This window comes from Acanthochromis polyacanthus, chromosome 22 (assembly GCF_021347895.1).
Source record: "Acanthochromis polyacanthus isolate Apoly-LR-REF ecotype Palm Island chromosome 22, KAUST_Apoly_ChrSc, whole genome shotgun sequence".
NCBI classification, from domain to species: Eukaryota; Metazoa; Chordata; class Actinopteri; family Pomacentridae; genus Acanthochromis; species Acanthochromis polyacanthus.
The window spans coordinates 15,589,550-15,612,655 of record NC_067134.1 but is presented as its reverse complement, the minus strand read 5'-3'; the positions used below and the strand labels follow the sequence as shown (position 1 = coordinate 15,612,655).

Below are 23,106 nucleotides of genomic sequence, written 5' to 3'. Positions count from 1 at the left end.
ACAAAATGACTCCAAGAATGACCACAAATAGGAAAATTGGAAGAACTGTGACATAAAACAACCTTAAAGAGATGCACAGCTACAAAGATGGCACAACATGGCCTAAAAGAGACAGAATGACCATAAAGAGATGAAAATATACCACCAAATGCCCTTAGAAAGATGTACAACTATGAAAATATGACAAAATAGCCTTTAAAAAGAGACGGGATGACTACAAAATGATGCAACTCCTCCCAAATTCAATGCAAAATATCAAAATGCAAAAGAACGTCCAAGATTGGACTAAAAACAGCAACAACACAGATGAAAAATTGACAAAAAAACAACCAAAATGGGACCAAAATTTAACCACAAAGTGATGCACATCTGCAAGATGCAAAGTTAGATACACGAAACAAAGAAAAGTCCCATCTGTGTGGTTTCTGTCTGCTTTGCTTACTCCTCAGTGAGTCAAGGGTTGTTGTTTCATATTGCAAGTCACCTGAAGTGGAGGTTTTTTGGCATCTTATTTTTTAAGGCTATAAAGTCAAACGAAGGTATTTTATATGTTATATCTTGTATGGCTGTCCTGTAAAATCTGATTTTATTTATCAAATGATGCCTTCTTGTGACGCTTTGTATTACTCTGGTATTTGACAACGTACAAAGTAACAAGAAAGAATCATATACCAAAGTTTAAAGCTGAAATATTTATAGTTGATTAAATGTATTGTTCACTGTCCTGTTTTGACATGATAAAAATACAGCATTTTTTGGATTTTTTTGATGGCTTTGTGAAGCTAACTTGTTTGACCAGCTGCAGCTGCTGCTCACAGCATGAAGGACTCTCTTTTGTTTTTCTGTATTTCTTAGCAGGAGGCCAGTTTTTTTGATTCTTGACTGTTTTTACAGCTGAACACTGAGACGCGATGAACCCCTAGGAGGGGAAACGTGGTCGTTTTGATCTTAGAATAAGCACAAGACCTGGTTTTAAAAAAAACTAGCTGGACATAAAGGATAGAGGTAACAGTGTTTTGTGGTTTGCGGGTTTATCGAGAGACAGTTTTGCCCTTTAGTCCTGATTTCTGATGTGTTATGCTGCATTTATACTATTCACTCCCACTCAAACAACTGATTTTGACTTGTAGCTCGTTAACATCAAACCTCAAACGCTCCTGATGTTCCTCAGTCTCTAAATGAGACGGTGAAGACATTTAAATCTTTGTTTGAGGGACATTTTTCTAATAGTTGACACTTTCCATTAGAGCCACCTGGATTTAACTAAGCAAATAGTTCGGATATTTCCATTGAATAATTACTTCAATGATGAATAAGTTTCAGCTGCAACAACTTAATTAACCCCAGCTGATGCAGTGAGGAGCTTCTCATTTCTTAAACAACCATGTGGGAAGACATACTTTGTAGTTGTAGAAAGGCTGTTAATTCACATTGGGAATGAGTGGATCAGACAGCATTAGACATCATTTTCACACATGGATGGACACTGAGTCCAGATCTCAGCCCCACTGAGAATCTTTGAGATGAGCTGGAGAAGACTTTGCACAGCCCATCATCAATACAAGATCTTGATAGGAAAATGAGTGCATCTCTGGACAGAAATAAATGTCGTGACTTTGCAGAAGCTTATCGAAACGATGGCACAGTGAACGTGGGCAATACTCAAAGCTAAAGGCAGTTTAACAAAATAATAGAGGGGGTAACTTTTTGTTTTGGACGGGCAGTGTAAATCCAAATCCAAAACATGTCAGTATTAACCGAAAAGGCTGCAGCTGTTGACTGTATTGTGGTGATTTTCTGCCCTCTACTGGCTCAATGTCGCCTGCAACAGAAGTATTCGTCCCTTTATTTCACATTTGGAAAAAAGAAAAAATAGGAAATTCATGTGTAGATTTACACCAGTTTTTTTTTTTTTCAAAGTTCATCTTTTTGTTGGCTTTATTAAACACAGCTCGTACAAAAAGTGAATATATTGACATTCTTTATATAGTAAAACACCAAACCCAAATAAATACTACGCTAACAGGATGAAAGTATCTCAGTGCATCTTGTCCAAAGAAGTTTGGACATTTGCTGTTTGTGGAGCTTTTTACAATTTAAAAATGCATGGAGTGGTAAAACAATGGAATAACCTGTTTCCATCTTTAAAAGAGGATAATATTCTTAATGCTTATTTTAAATACAAGGAAAGAAAGTGCAAAAAGAAACCCTTACATCTGCTGCATTTACACACACAAATCCAAACATTTTGACCTCAGAATAAAAAGCTAAACATTGAGAAAAGAAGAGCTAAATAATGAAAAGAGATTTGCAAAAATAACAGACATTCAATGGAAAAAAAACCCCAACAAAACAAGGATAATAACTGAGCTTTCTCGGTATTTTGCTTATTCGTCCCAAACACATGTCAAATCTGCTGCTGTGAAGTCAGCTGTAAATTGCAACACAAAGCTCTGACTGTTGCTCAAACCAGACAATAGCCTCCCTTTTCCTGTTGCTGTCAGTGCAGCTCCTCCGCACAGCCGGAGCGCTTCTCCAAAGCTAAACCACAAATCATCGTCCACCGCTGTTTAATGAGCTCGATGTACCAGTCCGTGTCAGGTATGCAGTCTATTGCAGGAAAACATTCTCCGCTGGGCTTCCTGGTATTGTTTTAAACTCGTAGTGCCTCCTCAGAAAATCTAGAAACGAAGATCTGCTAAGGCAGAGCTTCTGTTTGTCCTCATAATGTCCTTCTGTAGTGTCTTTTAAACGTATGAGAATGTGACTGATAAATGTTTCTCATGTAAAACATCGGGTTTAGTTTGTTCAAAATAACTAAGAACAAAGACGTCTTCATTCTGACTTTTAGTCACATTTTGAGGCTTTATAAGCATCATAAAACATAAAAATCCTATTTTTTCTATCTAAGGACACATAATTTCAATCATAGTTGCTATGTGTTTAATATTTAATAGTCCTCACTTTGTTGGACTGATCCTACACCCTCATTTAGTCATTGCTTTTGCACTGTTTGAATACCTACTTGTAAAGAAACTACCATATATGTGCACTTTTGCATTCCTTAAACATGTCCTTTTCATTTCGGTTCTTGCTTGTGGTCTTTTATACATCTGATAGGCCGTCACTGGGTGTCATCTGGCCGTCTATGTCATTGCTGTTTCTTCTGCCAAATGACAAAAGGAAATAAAAAAGAAGTAAGTCACAAAAACACATGTATGGAAAGGTTTAAATGTGCGTAAATACAGGTTGGAGACCGAACTGAATGATATACTGCTGTAAGTGGACAGAAGCAAATGATATTTACCATCACTCTGTTCCTTCTCTCCACGAGCAGTGGTGCCGTTAGACACAGCAGCATCTCCTGCTGGTTTAATAAACATGGACATATGGATGCCACCGTTTATATCAGAGTTTTAAAAAAAGAAGAATAGTAGAGAAACTTGACTGTGGTTGAGACTTACCTGGCCTTTCTTGCTTCCTCCAGAAATCTGAAGTTGAAAGTGAGAAATAGAACATAGCCATCAATAGAATATACAGACAATAAACCACTATATGTGCCTATAAATGATACTTCTACCAGCAAAACACTGATTGTGAATGCACTGATAGGCAGAAACATGTGAGGCACTGACCTGCTTCCCATGGCATGGATGCTGCAAAGACAGAATTACAGAACAGAATATGTTAAAGAAGGCAAGTGGTGCCTCTTTGTTTGATTCATAAGTTAATTTCATAGTATCTTAACAGTTTCAGCATCGGTGTACTGCAATTTAGACTAATATTTCTGACGATGGCTTTTTAAACACTGTCAGCCTTACATTTCGCTATGTGTCCATATAACAATGTAGAGTTTTGCCTAATGGATGCACAGAAGAGGTTAGCCAAATCAACAGCTTCCTCTTGAATTAATTAATATGCACAGTGGATTTATTGCTCTAAAACCAGTAGTTCTTGTCCACATTAACTGACAGCAGTGTTGCTTAACATGCAAGATAGTTACAAGAAAATTATGTAAAGCCAATACGACAACCCTTTAAATGTTAGCCATATTTAACATTTGGACTTTTAGCTGTGCTTTTAGACATTTCAGCACTTAGCCTTACATATAGCCAATATTTCAACTGTTAGCCTTACATTTAGCTAGCATTTCAACTGTTCACCTTACATTTAACTAGCATTTCACCTGTAAGTTATACTTTTTTGCTAACATTTCAACCATTAGCCATACTTTTAGCTATCATTTTAACTGTTAGTCATACTTCAAGGTAGCATTTTACCTTTAAGCCATGCTTTTGGACAACATTTCCACTGTTAGCCTCACATTTAGCTAGCATTTTAACTATTAGCCTAACAAGGAGCTAACATTTTAACTGTTAGTCATACTTTAAGCTAGCATTTTACCTTTAAGCCATGCTTTTGGACAACATTTCCACTGTTAGCCTCACATTTAGCTAGCATTTTAACTATTAGCCTTACAATTAGCTAACATTTTAACTGTTAGGCATACCTTTTGCAAAAATTTCAACCATTTGCTGTAGTTTTAGCTAACATTTTAACTGTTAGCAATACTTTAAGCTAACATTATACCTTTAAGCCATGCTTTTGGACTGCATTTGAACTGTTAGCATTACATTTACATAACCTTTCAATTGTAAATGATACTTTTCACTAACATTTCAACCTTTATCCATACTTTTAGCTAAGATTTCAACTGTTCAGCACACTTTAAGCTAACAGTTTAACCATTAACCATATTATAAGTTAGCATTTTCCCCTTTAGCCATGCATTTAGGAAACATTTAAACCATTACGCCAAAACTGGCAGGATAACTTTTCATTTCATTTAACGCTTTTCAAACAATGTTTTCTCATAAAATGCTGCATTTGGCACAGAGAATGAACATTAACTTAGCTTTTATGTACCTTCAGTTGAATTTATGAAGTTTATTTTGCAAAGGAATGAGACACTTAGTAAACTGAAATGGTATATTTTTCTGTGTGATCCTGAGTCTGTCACTAGCATCTGTTGTGTATTTTTATATGTGGAGCTACAGCAGGTAAGAGTTAGTGGCATTGGACTTCTTACCTTTTTCGAAGAACCACATCCCTAAAACAAATCAACAGGCTGATTACAATCAGACCACACCCATCCTTATCAATCTAAATGAAAATACAAATGCAGAGTCATTATCCATAAGCACTTGTAATTGCAAAAAAATAATGCTTTAATGCAAATTTTTACATCTGTGTCCTGAATCCTCACCTGCTTTCAATCTGTGGAAGATACCCAGCAGCAGCACAGCAGTCAGAAGGGAGATGAACACTGTGAGTCCAGTGGAAATTTTCAGTTGCTCTACAGGTGCTGTAAACAGTAAGTGACTTTTTAGTTGGTGCCCATATTTTAACCCATAAAAAACATCTTATACAGATGTAAATCAGAAACGTTTCATGGCGATAACTCACGAGTGTCGGTGATGAAAGGGTTTGAGATGGGTTGGCTGCTCTCATGACTGACCTGATTCTCCAGGACACAGCTGAACTTTTTTATGTCTGAACTGTTCTCCTGGGAATACAGTGAAATAGTGAGTATATTTTTAAAAAAATGTCCACATTTCCCAACAATTAAGTCAGTCATATAAATAGAGTCACCCATGTTCCAGCATCTCAACTGGCCAACAGGATTCACTACGTTACATCAACAGAAAGAAAACGAGGCCTAACAAATGCATTTCCTGAGTGTTTTTGCTCCTTTCACGTTTTTCCTCAGCATACTGCATAGAAAAATGAGCCTACTGTGAGTAAAAATATGACAGGAGCAAAAATCGCCCAGAAACTAGTTCAGAGGGTTAAGTGGGTCTCCTTTACAAAAAAGAAACAAATACCTAAAGTAAAATCAAGCACTTTAAAAAAAAATGCTGTTTCCATTAAGTTTTTCTAAAACAATATGTGACTACAGAGAAAGTGTCACACAGTGTAAGCACTACCTTGACAATGACATATTCTTTCTTATCGGAGTCCATCACAACGGTATCATCAGACTTCCATCTATAGGTGATTTTCTCAGCTTGTGTTGTTTGTTCATCACAGGTCAAAGTACATTTGGTCAACTCCTCATCACAGGCTTTTAATACAGTGGGTACAGGCACAGCAGCTGTGATCGCAGAAATAAAGTATTTAAATACACCATAACATTCACTTATGTTGTATATTGTCATGCTTTCTTGCTCTCATAAACTGTGTGCGATTCATTGACTTACGGATGACGAAGAGCTGAATCGGAGTGCCCACAGCGCCGTTGATCTCCGGTGTGTACACTCCACTGTCATTTACAGTCAGTCGTGTGATTGTCATCACTCCAGTGGACGTGTTCAGGTGGCATCGCTCTTTAAACAAACACAGATTGTGTCAGCTCTTCAATGAAAGCCACAAATGATTAAATGCGAGACCTATTTACAAAGTAATCCTCAAACTTCAGTTACAGATCTAACTGGACACGGTCTACCTCGAAAGTGACGGTAACCAGATATTTCAGTTCCATCCCATTCCATGGCCATGTCAGAACCAGCTTTCCAAAGCACATTCTTGATGGTGTTGGGAAAAGAATGGGCGTCTGGTTTGAGGTCAACTTCACCGCCCACCTTACCGTAGACTGGAGTCTCTGCAAGGACTAAAAGAGGCACAATGTGTTGTCCAAACAGATTTGAAATATTGGAGGTCAGTCTGTATACTTTGAGTAATAAGTGGGTTATTGTTAGAGTAATTTGAAACAAGACAGGTCTTATACAGAGTATTAAAGTTTTACTCAGCAAAGATAGATAGCAAAAAATGACCATTAATGTTTCCCAAACTCAAGATATTCATCTTAAAGGGCCTGATTTTGCCCACAACTCAAAGATAAGATTTTCTTTAAAAAGCATTTGAATTGATTAATCGTTTTTAAAAATAGTTGGTGATTAAATAAATAGTTTTAGCTTGATCTCACTTCTGGTTTTTCCTTTGATATTTGTTTCTGTTCGATTGTTTTCTATGCTGGTCCTCACAGTTAGCAGTTAGCAAAACAGTACCTGTTGTATTGCTACTTTTCTGTTCTTCACATATTATCCAGATACAGTGTATTTCCTCTTTTCCTCTATTCTGCTCTACTCAGTTCTAATGCAAAATACTTAGACAGTAGACTGTAATACTAGGGTAGTATGTACAGGTGAGGACAGTACAGTATTTCATATTACAATCAAAAAGAGATGCTTTGTATAAAAAAATACAGGCCTCAAATGCAACAAAAAGTGAACACACCTGTGGTCACTCAAAACCTTTAATCACTGAAGCATAACTAACAACACCTGTGACTTCCACAAACCCAAAATACTGGTTTGTGGTAAAGTTTACAGGAAGGCCAATGACCAGCTAAAATCATGGGAAACATATTTACAGCTGTTTAAGTATTTTGCACATGGATTAGTTGAAATTTGATCAAATCAGATGTACAGGTACCGTACATCAAAAACTATCGTCCAAAAAATACATCTGCGTTTCAGTATTGACATTTGTTACACTGTTAAACTTTGAAGTAGTGAAATACTGTAAGCTGATACAGTATTGCATCATTCCAGTGGTATTCTACAGAGGTGTGTATGTCAGTCATTTAATGCACATTTCCGTTCAGTTGTACTGTACAGTTAGCACTGCTGTAAACTACTGTAAACTGTGAAACCCACGCCGGTTTCACTGGGTGTGGCCATGCATAGGGAAAATCACAACACTGTTTGCGCCACACTTCGCACACCGACACGGCTTTACAACCCACGACAGGAGATTTCCCTTCGTGTTTAAAACAACTGTGGGAGCAACAAACTCACCGGAGCCTGCGGAAAAAGCAGCGGAGAGAACACACAGCCAGCCGGGCCACGACATGGCAGGCCACATCTTCGTCAACTAAACGGCCAGAAACGAGGCGCTGTTTCCGCTGCGAAGCCACAGAAACATACCACACAGCGTCAGACGGAGGTTGAAAGCCTTCACAATGTCGCCATGCCGGAGTTAACTTGCTTTCTTGACGTGCAAAGTGGAAGAAGATGAAAGTGAAAGTTCACCACCTCATCCGATCGTCTCCGAGTCTCCTCCTCCTTCATCACATCTGCATATTCACACTCACACATATTTCAGTTTTTATACTCAACATGAAGGCTTTAACACTCACGAGTCTAAACAAACTTTACTTTCTTTTTTTTAAAAAAATAAATAGAAAATGAGAATTTCTCATTAAAATCGGCATTTCCCCGCCGCCTGGTGGACACAAGCCGCTATTGCAGATGAATTGTGAGGAAAAATCTATTTTTATTGTCATATACTGCACTTGCAGGGGATGGCTATAATTGTAGAAAACGCCGATAGTGAGTTCAAATTAACCACATATCCATAAAAACTATTTTTTTCCACATTTATTCACGCCTTTGTTTTAATGTCATACACCGCCTTCATTCTTTACAGGACATTTTTAAAAATGAGGAGAGTTGTTCTTAAGCTGAGGATTTATTTAAAATGACAGAATGGTGCAACAGCTCATAATAGTGTGCATACTTTCACATGAACAGTTTTACATTATTATTAATAATGAGCAAGAAGGCAAACAAAGCACATAATACAAATGAAAATCAGGTCAAAGATCGATTAGTGGAAAACCATTGAAAATTCCCTCAAAGGATCTTCAATGTACGTATTTTCTTGATTATTTTACTCCTCTATGACACTAAATTGAAAATCTTTGTACAAACCAAAACATTTGTCATACTTCACGTGTTGCAGACCAAACAGCAGATTAACTAATCTGAAAAAGAAATCAACACATTAGCTTACAATGAGCCAGAGCTTCTGTGTTTTTATGTCATCTCATAGGATCATTCGTCCGTTGGTTCCCTCACATTTGGAGGGTTCAGAGGCTCCAGCTGCAGCCACAGGCCTCCCTCTGCTCGCAGGACCAGTTGTGGGAGACGTCGAACTCCCCCAGTGCTGCTGCCAAGTTCAGGGTTCACCCCCGGGGTCAGACGAAACCTGAGCAGGGTCAACGCTACGACAACCCGCAGCTCCGCCAGGGCAAACTTCTGGCCGATGCAGTTCCTGTGAACAGACGCAGGTTTACTGTCTTCACATTCCCAGTTGTGTCTGATCTTATTTGGCTTGACGCTACGTGATAAAACTGAACCTGGGGCCTGAGGAGAAGGGGATGAAGGCGTGAGAAGCTCGGCTCTGTGCGTTGCTCGGGTCAAAACGCAGAGGGTTAAACTCCTGGTTAGAGAGAATTTTGAAAAATGTGCATGCGACATTGAGAACCACACTGTCACCAGGTGCTGTTTCATGACGTCTGTTTTGTTGCCGAGATGCTGCATGTTATTCTACTATGTTGAAAAGAATGGATAAAACTGACTGATTCATTTCTGTTTTTACAAATTGTTCAGAATGAGATTATTGTCTGGACTACTTACATGTGGATCTGTCCAGACAGCAGGGTTGTGGTGTGTTCCATAAATACTGACCAGACAGATTGCACCTGAGGAGGGTTTACAGGAAAAAAGAAGCTTTTTGAATTGAGTTTATCTTCACTCTTTAAAGGTTATCACAAACTAAACCTTCCTATTTAACACTGGCATACAGTAAAAACATCCTTGAATGGAAACTCCCTGAAGTACTGTTTCACAAAGGAAGTGCTGTATGTGGTTTAGGGCAGGCTGCAATGGCAAGACATAGCATTTAAATCTTAAAACTCAGTTTTAAAAGAATGAGGCTCACCCTGTGGGACTGTGTGGCCCTCTGGCAGTGCCATGTCCTGGGTGTACCTCCTCGTCACGGCCTGCACAGGAGAATGGAGTCTCAGGCTCTCTCGGATGCACATGGTGGTGAAGGGAAGGTTTGATAAATCCTCCCTTTAGATTCAGACATGCACATGTAAATTCTCCTAATTCAAGCACAATCTTAGCTGCATAGGTGAATACTGACATGTCTTAGTCTTCAGTGTGCGTTTCCTGACCACTCTATTTCCTGTCCGTCTCGTCCCTGCGTCACATCCATCACTTCCTGCCTGCATTGCTCCTGGTAGTGCGAATGGCGTGCTAAATTATACAGCGTCCAGCAGATCGCACTGGCTGTTGTGTCGTGACCTGTAGAAAAACAGTCGAAGGATTGGATTTTAAAGTGTGAAAGCCACAATACTCCTACCGACGCCTCCTACCGACGCAGAAGAACAATGATATACTTCAAACAAAATGCATTGATTGTGATGCCTAAGGGAAGAAAACATAGCTACAGTTAGCTAAAAGTGGCTACAGCTCTAGTTTCTATATGTAATTTTGTTGATTTATGGCCTGTTGTAACCACAGAGGCTGCTATTTCTTAAGAGCCTCACCGGCGAACATGAAGGTGTTGGCCTCAGCCTGTATCTCCTCATCTGACAGGCCTTGTCCATCTTCATCCTGCAACACACACAGCAATGCTTAGCAGTGCTTGGTCTTTAAAGCAATGTAAACTGTTCCTCCGCCTCTTCAGTTCTCACCAGCTCCACTGCTTTTATTACAGTTCATTTACATTTCTACCTCTGATAGCAGTATGATGTCCACAAAATCTTTCTTCCTCTGTGGTGTTGTGGTGCGATCAGACTGCGCTCCCGTCTCCCTTTGTTGGTTAATAAGAGCACGGCGCCTCTGAACCACTTCCCTGGTGAACCTGCAAACCATGAACACACTGCAATAGGCTGGATATTCCACACATTACATCCGAACAGTAGATTTTACCACGCGTTGGTACATAATATCATAAAAAGCCATGCTGCTGTACTCTATTATATGCATGTAAGATTAGTTTACATACTATGACACAGTACTCCACAAGAATCTTTCGATACAGTAAATAATCAAAGGTGGTGACATTACATTCTAATTTAATAGAAGTGCATACACAGGGTATTGCATAATAAAAGTTACATATTAAACAGCAGATTTTAGCAGCACTAGGAGGTTATTTTTCACCCCTTAATGCTAAGAATATGTCATCACACTTGCAAATTCCTTGATTATTTGTGTAAGATGGCCACCTGTGCACAATGCTCAGTGCTTGTTTGAACTGCTTTCCCTGCCGTGATTTCCAGTAAATCCAGTCCCAGTGGTGTAGAATGTTTTGCCGGCGGTCGACTATCAGGTCACTGAGCTTCACGATGGCTGACACGTACTCACTGGTTGACCTGGGGAGAGAATTTTCACTAAAACATACGCCGATTTACAGCCGATATAGCATGTATCTGTAAAAAAGTGGGTGTCCTCACTCCTGACAGTTGCTCTTGTAGCTGAAGGCACATTTCAACAAACTGTCCAGGGTCATCAGGGTGACGTGGTCGAACATCTCTAACGTCGTGCGGCCTTCTGCCACTAGGCGGCGCCACTTATCCTGAAAAACAAAGAAAAAAAATGACACAAGGAGGGTCTGTTCCATACAATCATGCTATATAGTACAGTGGAAAAATGTCTGTAGTAAATTATGTTGCACATGTTGCAATGCCTAATGCAACAGAACAACTTCTAAATGTTTTCCTTTTGATCACATTTACTAGGTTATAGATCCTCACACAAGGTTGTAGTTTGAGAGCTACTTGAGATGCTTTAATACCTTAACTTGTTGCAGAAATTAAAGACCACGCTGACATTTTACATCAACAGCAGTTGTATGTAGTGTGTTCGTGTGGCTGTTTTTGTCTTACGTGCATGGTGTTGGTGGAGGAGTTAAACTTGGCGACGTAGTTCTTTAGAATATCAAAATGAAAAGCAGGAGTCAGCAGTCGCCTCCTGCGAGACCACTCCTCTCCGTTGCTTATCAGCAGACTTTGCCCTGAGACAAAACAGAAAAGTGGTTTTGATGTGAAGTTATAATCAAAATCGTTCAACTGGAACCGAAAATGCCAACTTGATTCCCACAGATTTGGACTCACCCAGCCATGGGCGCAGGTGATCATAGATAAGCTCATCTTTCACTGTGATGCTGGCTTGAAGGATGCAATTGGGGAGGGACAGAACATTAAGAAGTCGTTTTAATAGAAAGGTAGCTGCATTATTTGATGGTGTTTTGCCCTACCAGGTGCCATTAGCAGTGGTCTGACATATTCAGGATGGAAGAGTCTGACCAGGTGATAGAACGGGCCGAGGAACCAGCAGCAGGAGTGTTTGTACTTTTGCACCAAGTCGTCCACCTGCAGAAGACCTTCTTCAGTGCTCTGCATCTGAGGCACAAACAACTACGAGTTTATTTTAACCTAAAACAAACTTAAACACTTCTCCTGAGTGCAGTGATTGCATGTTTCTTGCAAAGACTTGCTAGCCTAGCCGCGCTAGACAACCCACGGCAACGAATTTAATTCTCTGCCAGGGTGGGTCTAGTTACCCTCCATAAGGCTCGAGGCTGGATTCTCCTAAAACTGGCCGGACGAATCACCATGAAGTGTAGAGTCAGAAAGCGGGCGTAACTAAGTGACGACAGAGGCGTGACAATTCTGACAGAAACAACTAGCCTAGCCGCGCTACACAACCCACGGCAACGAATTTAATTCTCTGCCAGGGTCAACAACAGTCGTTGAGCTCCACTAGCACCGACTGTGAATAATCTTTCTGTTAACATGTCTTTAATATACTTGAGCTTCACCCATTGACTGTATAAATAAGGCTTCACCGAACTACCGCATCTTCTGATTTCCGGCGCTCTAGGAGCCTATTCGTTGCGCTGATTGGTTGTATACCTACCCAATTGCTGCAGAGTGATTTGATAGACAACCTTTTAGCCCACCTCCCTCCCTGTCGAGCGTGCCTAGACCCTTGTGCCTTCAGAACATGGGTCTAGCAGGGCTAGGCTAAAGACTTGCTGGATTCCGCCCCAACTTTTTGAAGCAAAGAGGAAATTTAATAATAATAGTGAGTGTACATCCTGTCTTACTGAGAAATCCACTGTTAAACTTCCTGACATGTTACAGTGTTCAACAGAAGTGGACACACCCCAGCGCAATATTACGTAAATGTCAAATGACTCAAAACTGTATCACTCAGTCTCTCAATTTGCATTATTTCTAAGTTGCATTAGTTGTATTTTGTCATCCACAGAATGGGATAGAACACCTGTGATCTCTGAAACAAAGCAGAAAACATTTGTGATTTCAACATGAACATGGTTATAAAATGAGCAGTAAACACTGGAACTTTCGGCTTTGGAGCTTTGGACTGTGCCTGTCTGCATATCTGCATCAGGGCTCCGCATGGAAAATTGGAAAATCTAATTGTGAGACAAATAAAGATACAGGAGTATCTGTGAACCACTAAATATGAGTTAAAACACAAGTGCAGCAGTAATCAGGAGGTATAGAAGGAGTTGTAGTGCCACTAATCAGAGCTCCAGTGGTCATCAGACAATGCAATATTAGCCCAATTTAGCTTAAAAAAACAGACAGGGAAGCAGGTTTTGACTTAGCGTAAGACCACTTATAGCTAGCACAGTGAATGCATAGCCCTTACAGTGAAACATGGAGGTGGGAGTGTGATGATATTTATCAATGGCACCATGAATCCATGCGGATATATCAAAACAATTGCAGATTTTTGGCAAAAAAATAAATATTCCAGCACGATAATGATGCAAACAAGAGGCAAGAAAGGAAGAAAGAAGAAGTTTAAACTATGATTTGACCAAGTTGCCTGCCTTAAATCCAACAGAACATCTTTGTGGTATTTTAAAGAGAAATCGAGAACCAGACAAGCCCAAAAATTGTCTCTGAAGAATAATTAACTTTGACTGTGTCCTACCTGGCCCAGGTGTCCGACCAGCCACGAATGTGTTTGTGGTTTGTTGAAGCAGGACAACTTGTGGGTGTACCAGGCGTGTCGCACCAGCAGCTTTAAAGTCCAAACAGCAGCCGCAGCAAGCAGTCCTGTAGCGACCACATTCAGGACCAGACAGATACCTTTCCAGCTGAGGACCTGACAGAGGACAGTCTGGAAGAGAGCCATTCTGACACGAAAAGAAAGAGATAAGAATCTAAAGGTTTCTGCCACTGGTAGCAGCTGTGCTCACATTGAGATATTTTTGATGTTGAAACATGCAGAAATCAAGCTGTTACTGCAATTATTACAAAAGGAACAACCGTTATGTGAGACACAACTTCCTTTGTCTCTTGCAGTAATTTCCTACATCCTCAGCTGACGTGGTATCGTTAAGGTGGCAGAAAAAAGACAAAATTAACATTTTAAATGCATTGCTTTTAATAGGAATGCAGAGTTATGCCTTTTGCAAGAATAGTTTTTGAAGAATCTGATGAAGTTATTCCGAAAAGGTATCCAAGAATGTCTTCATGTTTGTTTGAAAGGTTTTCGAAATGTATTACGTGCTGTTTTATAATTAGTATGTCAGGCCCTTATCACAATCTCTCTGCTTTATCGCTGGGACTATGGATTCATTGTGGCCAAGTCTATGACAAACAAGCTGGACTCCATCCACAGCCAACAACTTGTTGATGAACTTGTTGGCAACAAGTTCATCTTGGTCTCATCTGACCAAAGAATGCACACCTAACATTCATCAGGCTTCTTCAAATATGCCGCCACTGAGTTTGACAGAACGAACTGACCTTCATACTGTATTAACAGTCAAAAAAGATTTTAAAAAAAGCCAAATTCGAAGCACTCAGTGTATTTTTCAGTGCTAGATGTACAAATAGCATGCTGTCTTTTGCATCATTTTAGAAAAATGGCAACTCTGATTAGTGGTACTATGGTTTGTTCTATATCTATACCTCCTGCTGCAACTGTATTTTTACTGACTTTTAATTGATCTTCCTGGATCTTTTTCTGTGAATTCTCATATTTTTTTCAGTTCTTATCCATGTGATCATAATGCAGACATACAGGTAAGCATAACCCATAGGTCCAAAACAGGTGTTCCCTGCCATATTTGGGTGTATTTATTTTATTTTGTTTAATTTTTGTGTGTTTTCAATGTAGTCTTCATATTTTTATTTGTTCATAAGAAGAAATATTGTACTAGAAATAATGCCGCTGATCATTTGTCTTTTCAGTCAGATTATATATATTAGTAAATATTGAATGTTTGTTTTTACGAGCAGTTCCTGAAGGCAACACTTGATTGACTCCCGGCACACCTGTAAGACGAACTGACAGAAGCCAGAAATTCACGGGAAATTAGTTTGGAAACCTCGGCTTGAGTTGTAACGGCAGCCTGAAATGAAAGCCTGAAAGGAGAAGAGGCAGTGGATGTTTTCAGGTGTAATGTTTAAAACTGTGTGTTTCAGGTAAGTTGTAATTTCACGCATTTGTCCGAGCAGTGTATCCAAGCCCAACGAGCTAGCACTTTTAGCTAATTAGCTTTACCCGAGGAAGTAGCGAAACGGTAAACTGGTCTGGTGAAGTTTTCAGTACACCTGTAAATACTTTAGTTATATTCACTTTATGCATTTTTGACTTTGTAAAATGAAAAGCTGCAAAATGGTACATTTGCTGCCCAGTGAAAGATTTTTCTATCGACAAACTAGAAATCAAAATTGTTAGTTGTGTTGGTAGTCGCACTGAAACTTGCATTCACCTGTTCAGTTTTGAAATCGTATTTATTTATTTATTTATTTATTTGGACGTTATCAGATAAATCTTGTATTTATTTTTTTTAAACTGCTTGAACACTTGTTCATCTTCTTTATGATAACTAAATAATACTGGAAGCTAATAAGTCTCCATGCTTCAGGAAATGTCTCTTTTTTCATCTTTATTAACATAAGATTTCACATATCTCAAATTGTATTTTAATATATATATATATTTGCCGTTGTAGGACAGTGTGGTGCAGATCTGAAAGGTCTAAAGTATTGTACCTTTAGTCCAGATGACACCTGTCAAAGAATAGTGTGGTACAGATGCAAAAACAAGCAATGAAATCTACCCCACTTTTAAAATTTTCCCCACTCAAATATAGTTTCCACAGATCAGAGATCAGAGACTGTGTATTAAAGATTGTTTACCCTTTACCACACTCTAATTCAGATTTGACCAGTCTAAGTTTGTGCACTGTGGCCTGATCTGATATGGTCTTGATGCGATAAAAGCAAAACATTTTTCATAAAAAAGAAAAATGACTTTATAGGTTTGGAAATGTTTTTATTTTTGACAGCATTAACTGAAATGTCTGACTTGGTTTTTCCATCATTCCATGGTTTTCCTCAACTTTTCCTGTAACTGATGATTGGAAAATCTGAATCCAAAGCACAGTCATACTGAAATGACTTCTCAGAGCCTCTCAGGCTTCTGATTTCCTGTGTTTCCATTGCAGGTTTTTCAGACTGAGACAAATGAAATGGCAGAAAGCGATAACAAGTGGGCCAGCCGAAGCCGATCTCCACCTGCTCCCTGCTCTCCCCTGTCATCCCGCCGCTGCAGCTCTGTCCAAACGTGGCTTCCGGTTGAATCTCCTCCCTGCAGCGATGGTCAAACTGAGCAGGAGGAGGGCTCTGGGGAGTGTCTCACCGGGACGCAGGCCGGCGGACGTCGGTCGTCTCGCTTCTATGAGGAACTCTTCTGTACCAGCCAAACTTCCATCCCTCTGGCTGGTGCCCTCATGACCTCCTCCAGACCACAAAGTGATGTAGTGAAACAAGGTTACCTGGGGAAGCTGGAGCGGAGCCACAGAAGATACTTTGTCCTGAGAGCTGGAAGCCACACCGGACCGAGTCGACTGGAGTGGTACAAGAGCCAGCAGAAGTTCACGGCAGTGGAGAAGGCTGTCGGTAAAGCTGTGCTCTTTGAGTCAAGCAAGCAAGGGTTAGTGAAAATAACTTCTAATTAAATGCCTCCCCAGTTGGCATTAACAGATCTCATCAGTTAAATGGGGCTAAACATTGAACACACTGTTTATTAGCCACAATGCTCAGCTTTGAGGGCAGGGGTAACAAACATGCACTTGGCATTTAATCTTTTGTTGTCATGGTTCTAATTTATACAGGAATGTGTGCTGCTGTTTTAGTATGTTTACAGGCTGTTCAGACAAATTAGTTACAATTTATGCGACCACTAAGGACAGTTAACGTAGAGGCTTTCGGTTCTGGAGGCACTGCTTTTTGGGATTGATAATCAAAGCTTCTCTACCATCCACTGCATTCTGTCACTTGCTTTAGGGTTAGAAGTTGTGTCCTCTGTAAATTTAGTAATCATGAGGGAAATTCTTGGGCCAGAAATTGCTCAAAACAAACCAAGACTAGTAAATGTTGAGTGTATAAGGAGTATCAGCTTACAGCAGTGTTTTGGGACTAGCAATAAGTATGAGACAGTAGTAGAAGCTAAAAAAAAAGATAAGAAGTAATACTGACAGTGATACTGGAGTCATAAAGTAATATTTTGCACAATTGCTGAAGGTTTTTAAAGTGTGACATTTTAGAAAATAGGCTTTGTCACTTTTGTCAAGAGAACATAAATGCTGCTACCATATCTGACTGTTCATTGTGGAGGCAGCATAAAGTTGCCTCAAATCAGGCAACTTTATGCTGACGACAAAACTCTGAGCAGACATCCTGTTACTGTCTGTACGGTAACTGTAGAAACATTGCAGTTGAAACTGACATCTAATTATGTCGTACTTCTCAGGGTGATTTACCTGCGGTGCTGTCTGGGTGTTAGCCGGATTGGCAGTTCCAGGAAAGGACACACAGTGGCGCTGTATGCCAAGGACCAGACCATGGTGCTGGTGATGGAGGACGAGCAGGAACAAGAAAGCTGGTATGTTGCCATGAAGAAACTGATGGAGGAAGAGCAGAGGGAAGAAGGGCTTGATGAAGAGGATGATGGGTATTGCACTCTGCCTCCTGCAGCTTTCTTCAAAGAGGTTGGACTTTTATTTTTATAGTAGATAGGCATTTTTAAACAGTTTTAAAAGTAATTTCCTTTCTACTTCTGTCATGCTATCTAAAAGTCCATCAAATTGTATTCAACAAGGCATGATTTCTTCACGTGTAAGCTGTTTTAATAACTTGGAAAATCCCCAAGACAAGTTAAATGCAAATCCAGTGTATCTGGCAAAATGAAGAAAAACACACCGTCTGTGTTACTAATTCAGAAAGTAGTTAAAACATAGTGCAGAACTCATCCTCTACTCATCGTGTCTCAACTTAGACTCTTAAGTAGTGTTTACTACAACTAATAGCTCTCTTGTCAAAAACATTTTTAATGAAACGGACCTCTTTAACCCTAGTTATTTTTGCCCCAGGTACATTTTTACTCACTGTCGGCTCATTTCTTTACAGAAGTATTAAGTCCTGTTCCTCCATGGATAGAGATAGAGATCTGACAAATGTTCCTGTGCAATATGACAAAGTCATAGATATTTTACTACTTACATTTGTATTTTGTTCCCATACTACTCATCTGCTCTTTGTAAACACAGCCTGCATTTCAGCTGAATTTTTGTCACATGACTAGTAGTAGCAGCTGAGTCACGAATGGCTTCATGGCTTTGCTGAGGATTGCAGGAGTGTGGTGAGCACAAACAGTCTATTTTTGGTGAATTTTAAAATGTAGAAGGAGATAATATTGATAAAATATCACAGGTACAAACTTAATTTTTTCTGAGAGAACATCACATTACAGATGGGCAGCTCTAGGACTGTTTGAAAGCTGAAAATCTGATGATTCTTTCAGCTTTTACAGTTTTTGGTTCTAATAAATGGTGAAATTAAAATAAATCTTAGGAACAAAAACATACATAAAAAATGCTTTTCAGATCCACTGTGGTGTTTTGGGTTGTAGAAGGTTAAGTGCTAGGGCCCGACCAATATGGATTTTTTGAGGCCGATGTCGATATTTGGCAGAAAAAAACACTGATACCCGATTAATTTTATAAAATATCATATGAATAAAATAAGTTCTTTTTGGTCCCTAAGTGCTTATAGCAACAAATGAATCAAAGGCAGAATATTTGTCTGTTTAACAATACTTTGTCCTTTAGTATTTGTTTAACTTTACAACAGAGAGGAATTTTCAAGTACAAAAACATGCAACAAAGCATGAAACTGCGGCAAAACTCCGGCCGATGACGATTATTTTGAAAGGGCTATAATTGACCGATTTATCAGCTGGCCGATAAATTGGCCTCTATAAAGTATTACTGGCAGTTGATTATACATAACAAAACAAAAACGTCCCGGCCCCTTCTTTACTCACTTTTTGCCCAAGGTTTGGCCGGTCACAGTGAAGCCCAGAGGCCTCGGCAGTTCCAAGTCGCTCACAGGGGAGAGCCGGCTCTGCCTCACAGCAGCTTCTCTCATCTTGGTGAGAGTTAGTGCAGGCAGTGATTTGCCATCAGTCACAATACCTTTGTTGAGCGTTCGGCGCTTTGGTCACTGGGATGGATTGTTCTTCTTGGAGCTGGGCAGGTCGGCACCAAATGGTCCTGGAGAGATCTGGATGGAGGCTAGAGACGAAGGTAACTAAGAATAAAAATGGGTTTAATCTCACTGAACACGGGGCTGATTCTTATTTAAATGAGTTTGTTCTGCACAGGAGACCTAGCACTGGCCCAGCACATTCACGAGGCGGTTCGAGAGGCCATAGGGAGGCTACGAGCTCTTCCAGACTTTACCCGGTCACCGACCTCCAGTCACTGTCAGCCTCAAACCCTTCTGGCCTCAAAACGCTGCAGACCCAAATACAGAGACAAGCCACAGAGCATGAGACCACCTTGCCCCCTGGTGCTGCTCCCCAGAAACCCTGATATCCAGACGAGCCCCTCACAGTCTCACTCGAGGCCCTGCATCACAGACGATCCAAAGCTTGAATCTTACCTGAGCTTCACCTCCCATCTGAGTCCTTTCAGAGCCCAGCAGAGCTGCAAGTCTGAAACTGGTAGCTACGTGGAAATGAGGATGGACCAGCACAGTGTAGCAGCTTTTGGGATGCAGCAGTGGGAGCCAGTTAAGGAGGAGGACGGGCCGGGCTACATGATCATGTCCCCTTCAGTCAGCCACAGTTCGTCTGTCGTCAAGGATGACTACGTGACCATGGCGAGCCCACAAAAACATGAGCAGCCAGCTTATGACTCCTCCTCTTCCCTTCAGACATCATTCATCAGGTAAGTCCTTTATTGACTTATTGGAAACTGGACTCTTACAAAATCAGCTGAAAGTAGGACTGCACAAGATTGAAAAGAACTGACACGAATACTAAAATGACTGAATTAACTCCATTTGGAAAACATTAATGATTCTAGAATGCCTAGTCGTTCAATTTTCCAAAACATTAGGTTCAAAATTATTTAAAAACGACCATTAATGCCAGAGGTTATCCTGGCATTCAGCGCTCTGAGGGGTTTACTGTGAAGCCAGCTAGATATCACAAGGAAAAACTAAAACTCAGTCACAGATATAAGATATGACATCAGCTATGGCCACCACTGAAGTAGTTTTTGGACTAAAACTCATGAGCTTGTCCTTTCAGCTCCACCTCTGACAGCTGCTCCCCTCCACACCCCACACGTCCTCAGACCAACAAGCATAGTCTGCCGCAATGGCTGCTGACTTCAGTCCAACAGTCAGAAACAGACGGCGACCAATCACAGGTGAGCATCGGCTGCTCCGCTCCACCTCAGGATGATGAGAGGCAGCAGCAGAAATCGGCTCAGACCACAGCCAGCTCAGCTCGAGTGGGGATTGTTGAACAAGACCGTATGAGGCTGGAGACCCGTCCACATGTTGACACCGGTCAGTCTGCTCGTAGAAGACGCTGGCTGTCATTGTGTCTGCCTTCTTGCCTTCAGGCTGACGACAGATCCTGAGTGTTTGTGATAATTCACTGTTAGTCCTGTGACATGAGCTGATGAGAGTATACCTGAAAAAGCTAATGAAGAAATAATAGTTTATTGTAATATTTCAGTGACTGTGATTGTCTTTGCTGCTCTTTTGTTGGACTTTATCACACTTGTACTGTACAAGTATGTTTTGAGATTTGCACATAAAATTACGTACTACATGTTGCAATACTCTATGTAAGAAAAATAAAGTTGACCTTATAGTTGATTTGTGTCTGTATGCACTTTTCCATTTAACCTTTTTTGTCAGTTTTTTGTTTGTTTTTGTCTTTGGTGGTTTTGGGGGAATGTGTTAAACCTATTCTTGAACCTAAACCACAGAATAAAAGAATAAAATCACATGAACGCACTTTGTCTACAGTCCTTCATTGATGCCCTCGATACCAAATCTTCATGTAATTGTTTTTATCAGTTTTGCCTGTTTTTAAGAATAATTTAATGTGCTTGATCTTGCTTTAAACTTTTACTGCCTACATTTGTGAAGTGTTCTCCATGAAATCGGCCAACAGTGTGTATAAAGACTGTTGTAGTTGCTGCTTTCAGCGTTTGTTTCTGTACCTTGCCTTCAAATATCAATATATGACCTCTGACTTTTGCAACCTGTCTCCAGTGAATGAGCAACAGCGTCCTGTGCAGGTTGTGAGGAGACGTAAAAAGCTTACAGCACCTGGTATTCCCAGGCGGTCTCCCATCCAAGTACTAACCAGGCCCGACCCTGCTTAGCTTCCGAGATCAGACGAGATCGGGCGTATTCAGGCTGGTATGGCCGTAAGCGACAGTTAAAGGAACAAACCACACTTTTATAGATGCTATGACAAGATGTGCTGTTGTATTTTCGACATGGTCGTGCTTCAATCTGGAATAAACACTGAAATTGAATGAACACGTCCTTCTCAGGAGCCTGTCTGTGTGGCAGATAGTGAGACTCTGTGTGACAGACAGATTGAGACTCTGCCACACAGACAGGCTCCTGAGAAGGACGTGTTCATTCAATTTCAGTGTTTATTCCAGATTGAAGCACGACCATGTCGAAAATACAACAGCACATCTTGTCATAGCATCTATAAAAGTGTGGTTTGTTCCTTTAACTGTCGCTTACGGCCATACCAGCCTGAATACGTCTGATCTCGGAAGCTAAGCAGGGTCGGGCCTGGTTAGTACTTGGATGGGAGACCGCCTGGGAATACCAGGTGCTGTAAGCTTTTTACGTCTCCTCACAACCTGCACAGGACGCTGTTGCTCATTCACTGGAGACAGCCTCGAGTGTCTTTTGGTAGTGATGACTGATTGAGACAATGGCTACAGCCTGGTACACCTTCTCATGGTCCGTAGACGCGATACCAACTTGTCTATGCTTCCAGGGGCCTTGCAGCCAGCCTGTATCTGCAGCAAAGGCGTCACATGGAGAAGGAGAGAAGGATGAGACAAACAGAATGTTTCCACAAACGTAGTGTCTACAGATACGGACCCGTACCCGTAGCCTGTGGCCGACGGATACGGCACTTTACCTTCCATAAATATTAATGAGACGTACATGAATATTAATGAGTCGGCTGATGAACGCGCTTTGTGATTGGCTGGTAATCCGACGTACATAAATATTAATGAGTCGGCTTGGTAATCCGAGTGATGAAGGCGCTTCCGTGATTCGAGGTGAATCTGCGTGCCGAATGTTCGCCGTCAAAGTCATTCATATAAACTGCCTGTAATGTGCAGCAAATAGTAGTTAACCGGCGCCAGCTCTTCAGTGACCTTAACGGGTCCGTACCTCTAGTACAGATGCTACGGGTACGGGTCCGTACCCGTAGCATCAACCTTCAACAAAAGACACAGAACCAGAGATTTGGACAAACTGTTACCTGAACACTCAGCTTGGACTACAGATGCAAAAGCACAGGATACAGTGACATCTGTCCAACAAACTCCACGGTCCGATCGTCAGTGGACCACAATTGACGATCAGAAGGAACCGCAGTCATCTTGTACCAATACCCACACCAGAGATTCAGACTGAGCCACAGATGAATGAAAAGAACACTCCGACAGAGACTGTTTTAAGCCAAAAGCATAACAAACACCAGATGTTTTCCGAGCTAGGTCTGGTAGAGAGGTGGTAAAACCAAAAAGTCTAAATCTGTAAAAGTTATGCATTAATATTTCAGATATGCTGAGTTTAAGTTCTAGACTTAGAAATACAATATAGGATGCTTTTACATTTAAAAAATTGCA

The 23,106-nt window shown here is 40.5% G+C and overlaps 2 protein-coding genes, 1 non-coding gene and 1 pseudogene across 4 annotated transcripts; 2 read left to right on the top strand and 2 right to left on the bottom strand.

The window, feature by feature from the left end:
* Positions 1 to 1,964: 1,964 nt before the first annotated feature.
* On the bottom strand, positions 1,965 to 14,260 carry LOC110968917 (cytochrome P450 4F3). 2 transcript variants are annotated; one of them, XM_022218932.2, is made up of 23 exons: positions 13,827 to 14,260; positions 12,115 to 12,259; positions 11,972 to 12,025; positions 11,744 to 11,871; positions 11,312 to 11,433; positions 11,084 to 11,230; positions 10,587 to 10,716; positions 10,400 to 10,466; positions 10,025 to 10,154; positions 9,787 to 9,920; positions 9,483 to 9,547; positions 9,203 to 9,285; positions 7,860 to 9,117; positions 6,506 to 6,670; positions 6,261 to 6,386; positions 5,988 to 6,154; positions 5,467 to 5,566; positions 5,267 to 5,365; positions 5,090 to 5,110; positions 3,636 to 3,656; positions 3,465 to 3,491; positions 3,308 to 3,367; positions 1,965 to 3,166 (listed from the first exon to the last, which is right to left on the bottom strand). In XM_022218932.2, exons 1-13 carry the CDS (start codon positions 14,028 to 14,030, stop codon positions 8,898 to 8,900), a joined length of 1,629 nt encoding a protein of 542 aa, XP_022074624.1. In that variant the 5' UTR covers positions 14,031 to 14,260; the 3' UTR covers positions 1,965 to 3,166; positions 3,308 to 3,367; positions 3,465 to 3,491; positions 3,636 to 3,656; positions 5,090 to 5,110; positions 5,267 to 5,365; positions 5,467 to 5,566; positions 5,988 to 6,154; positions 6,261 to 6,386; positions 6,506 to 6,670; positions 7,860 to 8,897. The 2 variants fall into 2 exon arrangements, with proteins under 2 accessions (XP_022074624.1, XP_051798342.1); XM_051942382.1 differs by having other exon boundaries at positions 3,308 to 3,364.
* A 1,207-nt stretch (positions 14,261 to 15,467) lies between these two features.
* LOC110968911 (insulin receptor substrate 1-like) lies at positions 15,468 to 21,200 on the top strand. The gene is made up of 5 exons (XM_051942381.1): positions 15,468 to 16,844; positions 17,664 to 17,901; positions 19,248 to 19,497; positions 19,575 to 20,142; positions 20,508 to 21,200. The coding sequence occupies exons 1-5, from the start codon at positions 16,381 to 16,383 to the stop codon at positions 20,842 to 20,844; spliced, it is 1,857 nt and encodes a 618-aa protein (XP_051798341.1). The 5' UTR covers positions 15,468 to 16,380; the 3' UTR covers positions 20,845 to 21,200.
* Positions 21,201 to 21,532: 332 nt separating this feature from the next.
* On the bottom strand, positions 21,533 to 21,651 carry LOC127532219 (5S ribosomal RNA). Its single transcript, XR_007939620.1, has one exon. It is a non-coding gene; the product is annotated as a 5S ribosomal RNA (ribosomal RNA).
* A 319-nt stretch (positions 21,652 to 21,970) lies between these two features.
* On the top strand, positions 21,971 to 22,079 carry LOC127532220 (uncharacterized; annotated as a pseudogene).
* Positions 22,080 to 23,106: the final 1,027 nt, after the last annotated feature.

Bases quoted from the DNA above. Each gene is read 5' to 3' on its own strand.
- LOC110968911 (XM_051942381.1), top strand. From the start codon at position 16,381: ATGGCAGAAAGCGATAACAAGTGGGCCAGCCGAAGCCGATCTCCACCT. The intron at 16,845-17,663 runs GTTAGTGAAAAT...CGTACTTCTCAG, and splicing joins TTTGAGTCAAGCAAGCAAGG to GGTGATTTACCTGCGGTGCT. The intron at 20,143-20,507 runs GTAAGTCCTTTA...TTGTCCTTTCAG, and splicing joins CTTCAGACATCATTCATCAG to CTCCACCTCTGACAGCTGCT.
- LOC110968917 (XM_022218932.2), bottom strand. From the start codon at position 14,030: ATGGCTCTCTTCCAGACTGTCCTCTGTCAGGTCCTCAGCTGGAAAGGT. The intron at 12,026-12,114 runs GTAGGGCAAAAC...GCATCCTTCAAG, and splicing joins ACCACTGCTAATGGCACCTG to CCAGCATCACAGTGAAAGAT. The intron at 10,467-10,586 runs GTAGAAATGTAA...TGTGTGTTGCAG, and splicing joins ACATCATACTGCTATCAGAG to GATGAAGATGGACAAGGCCT.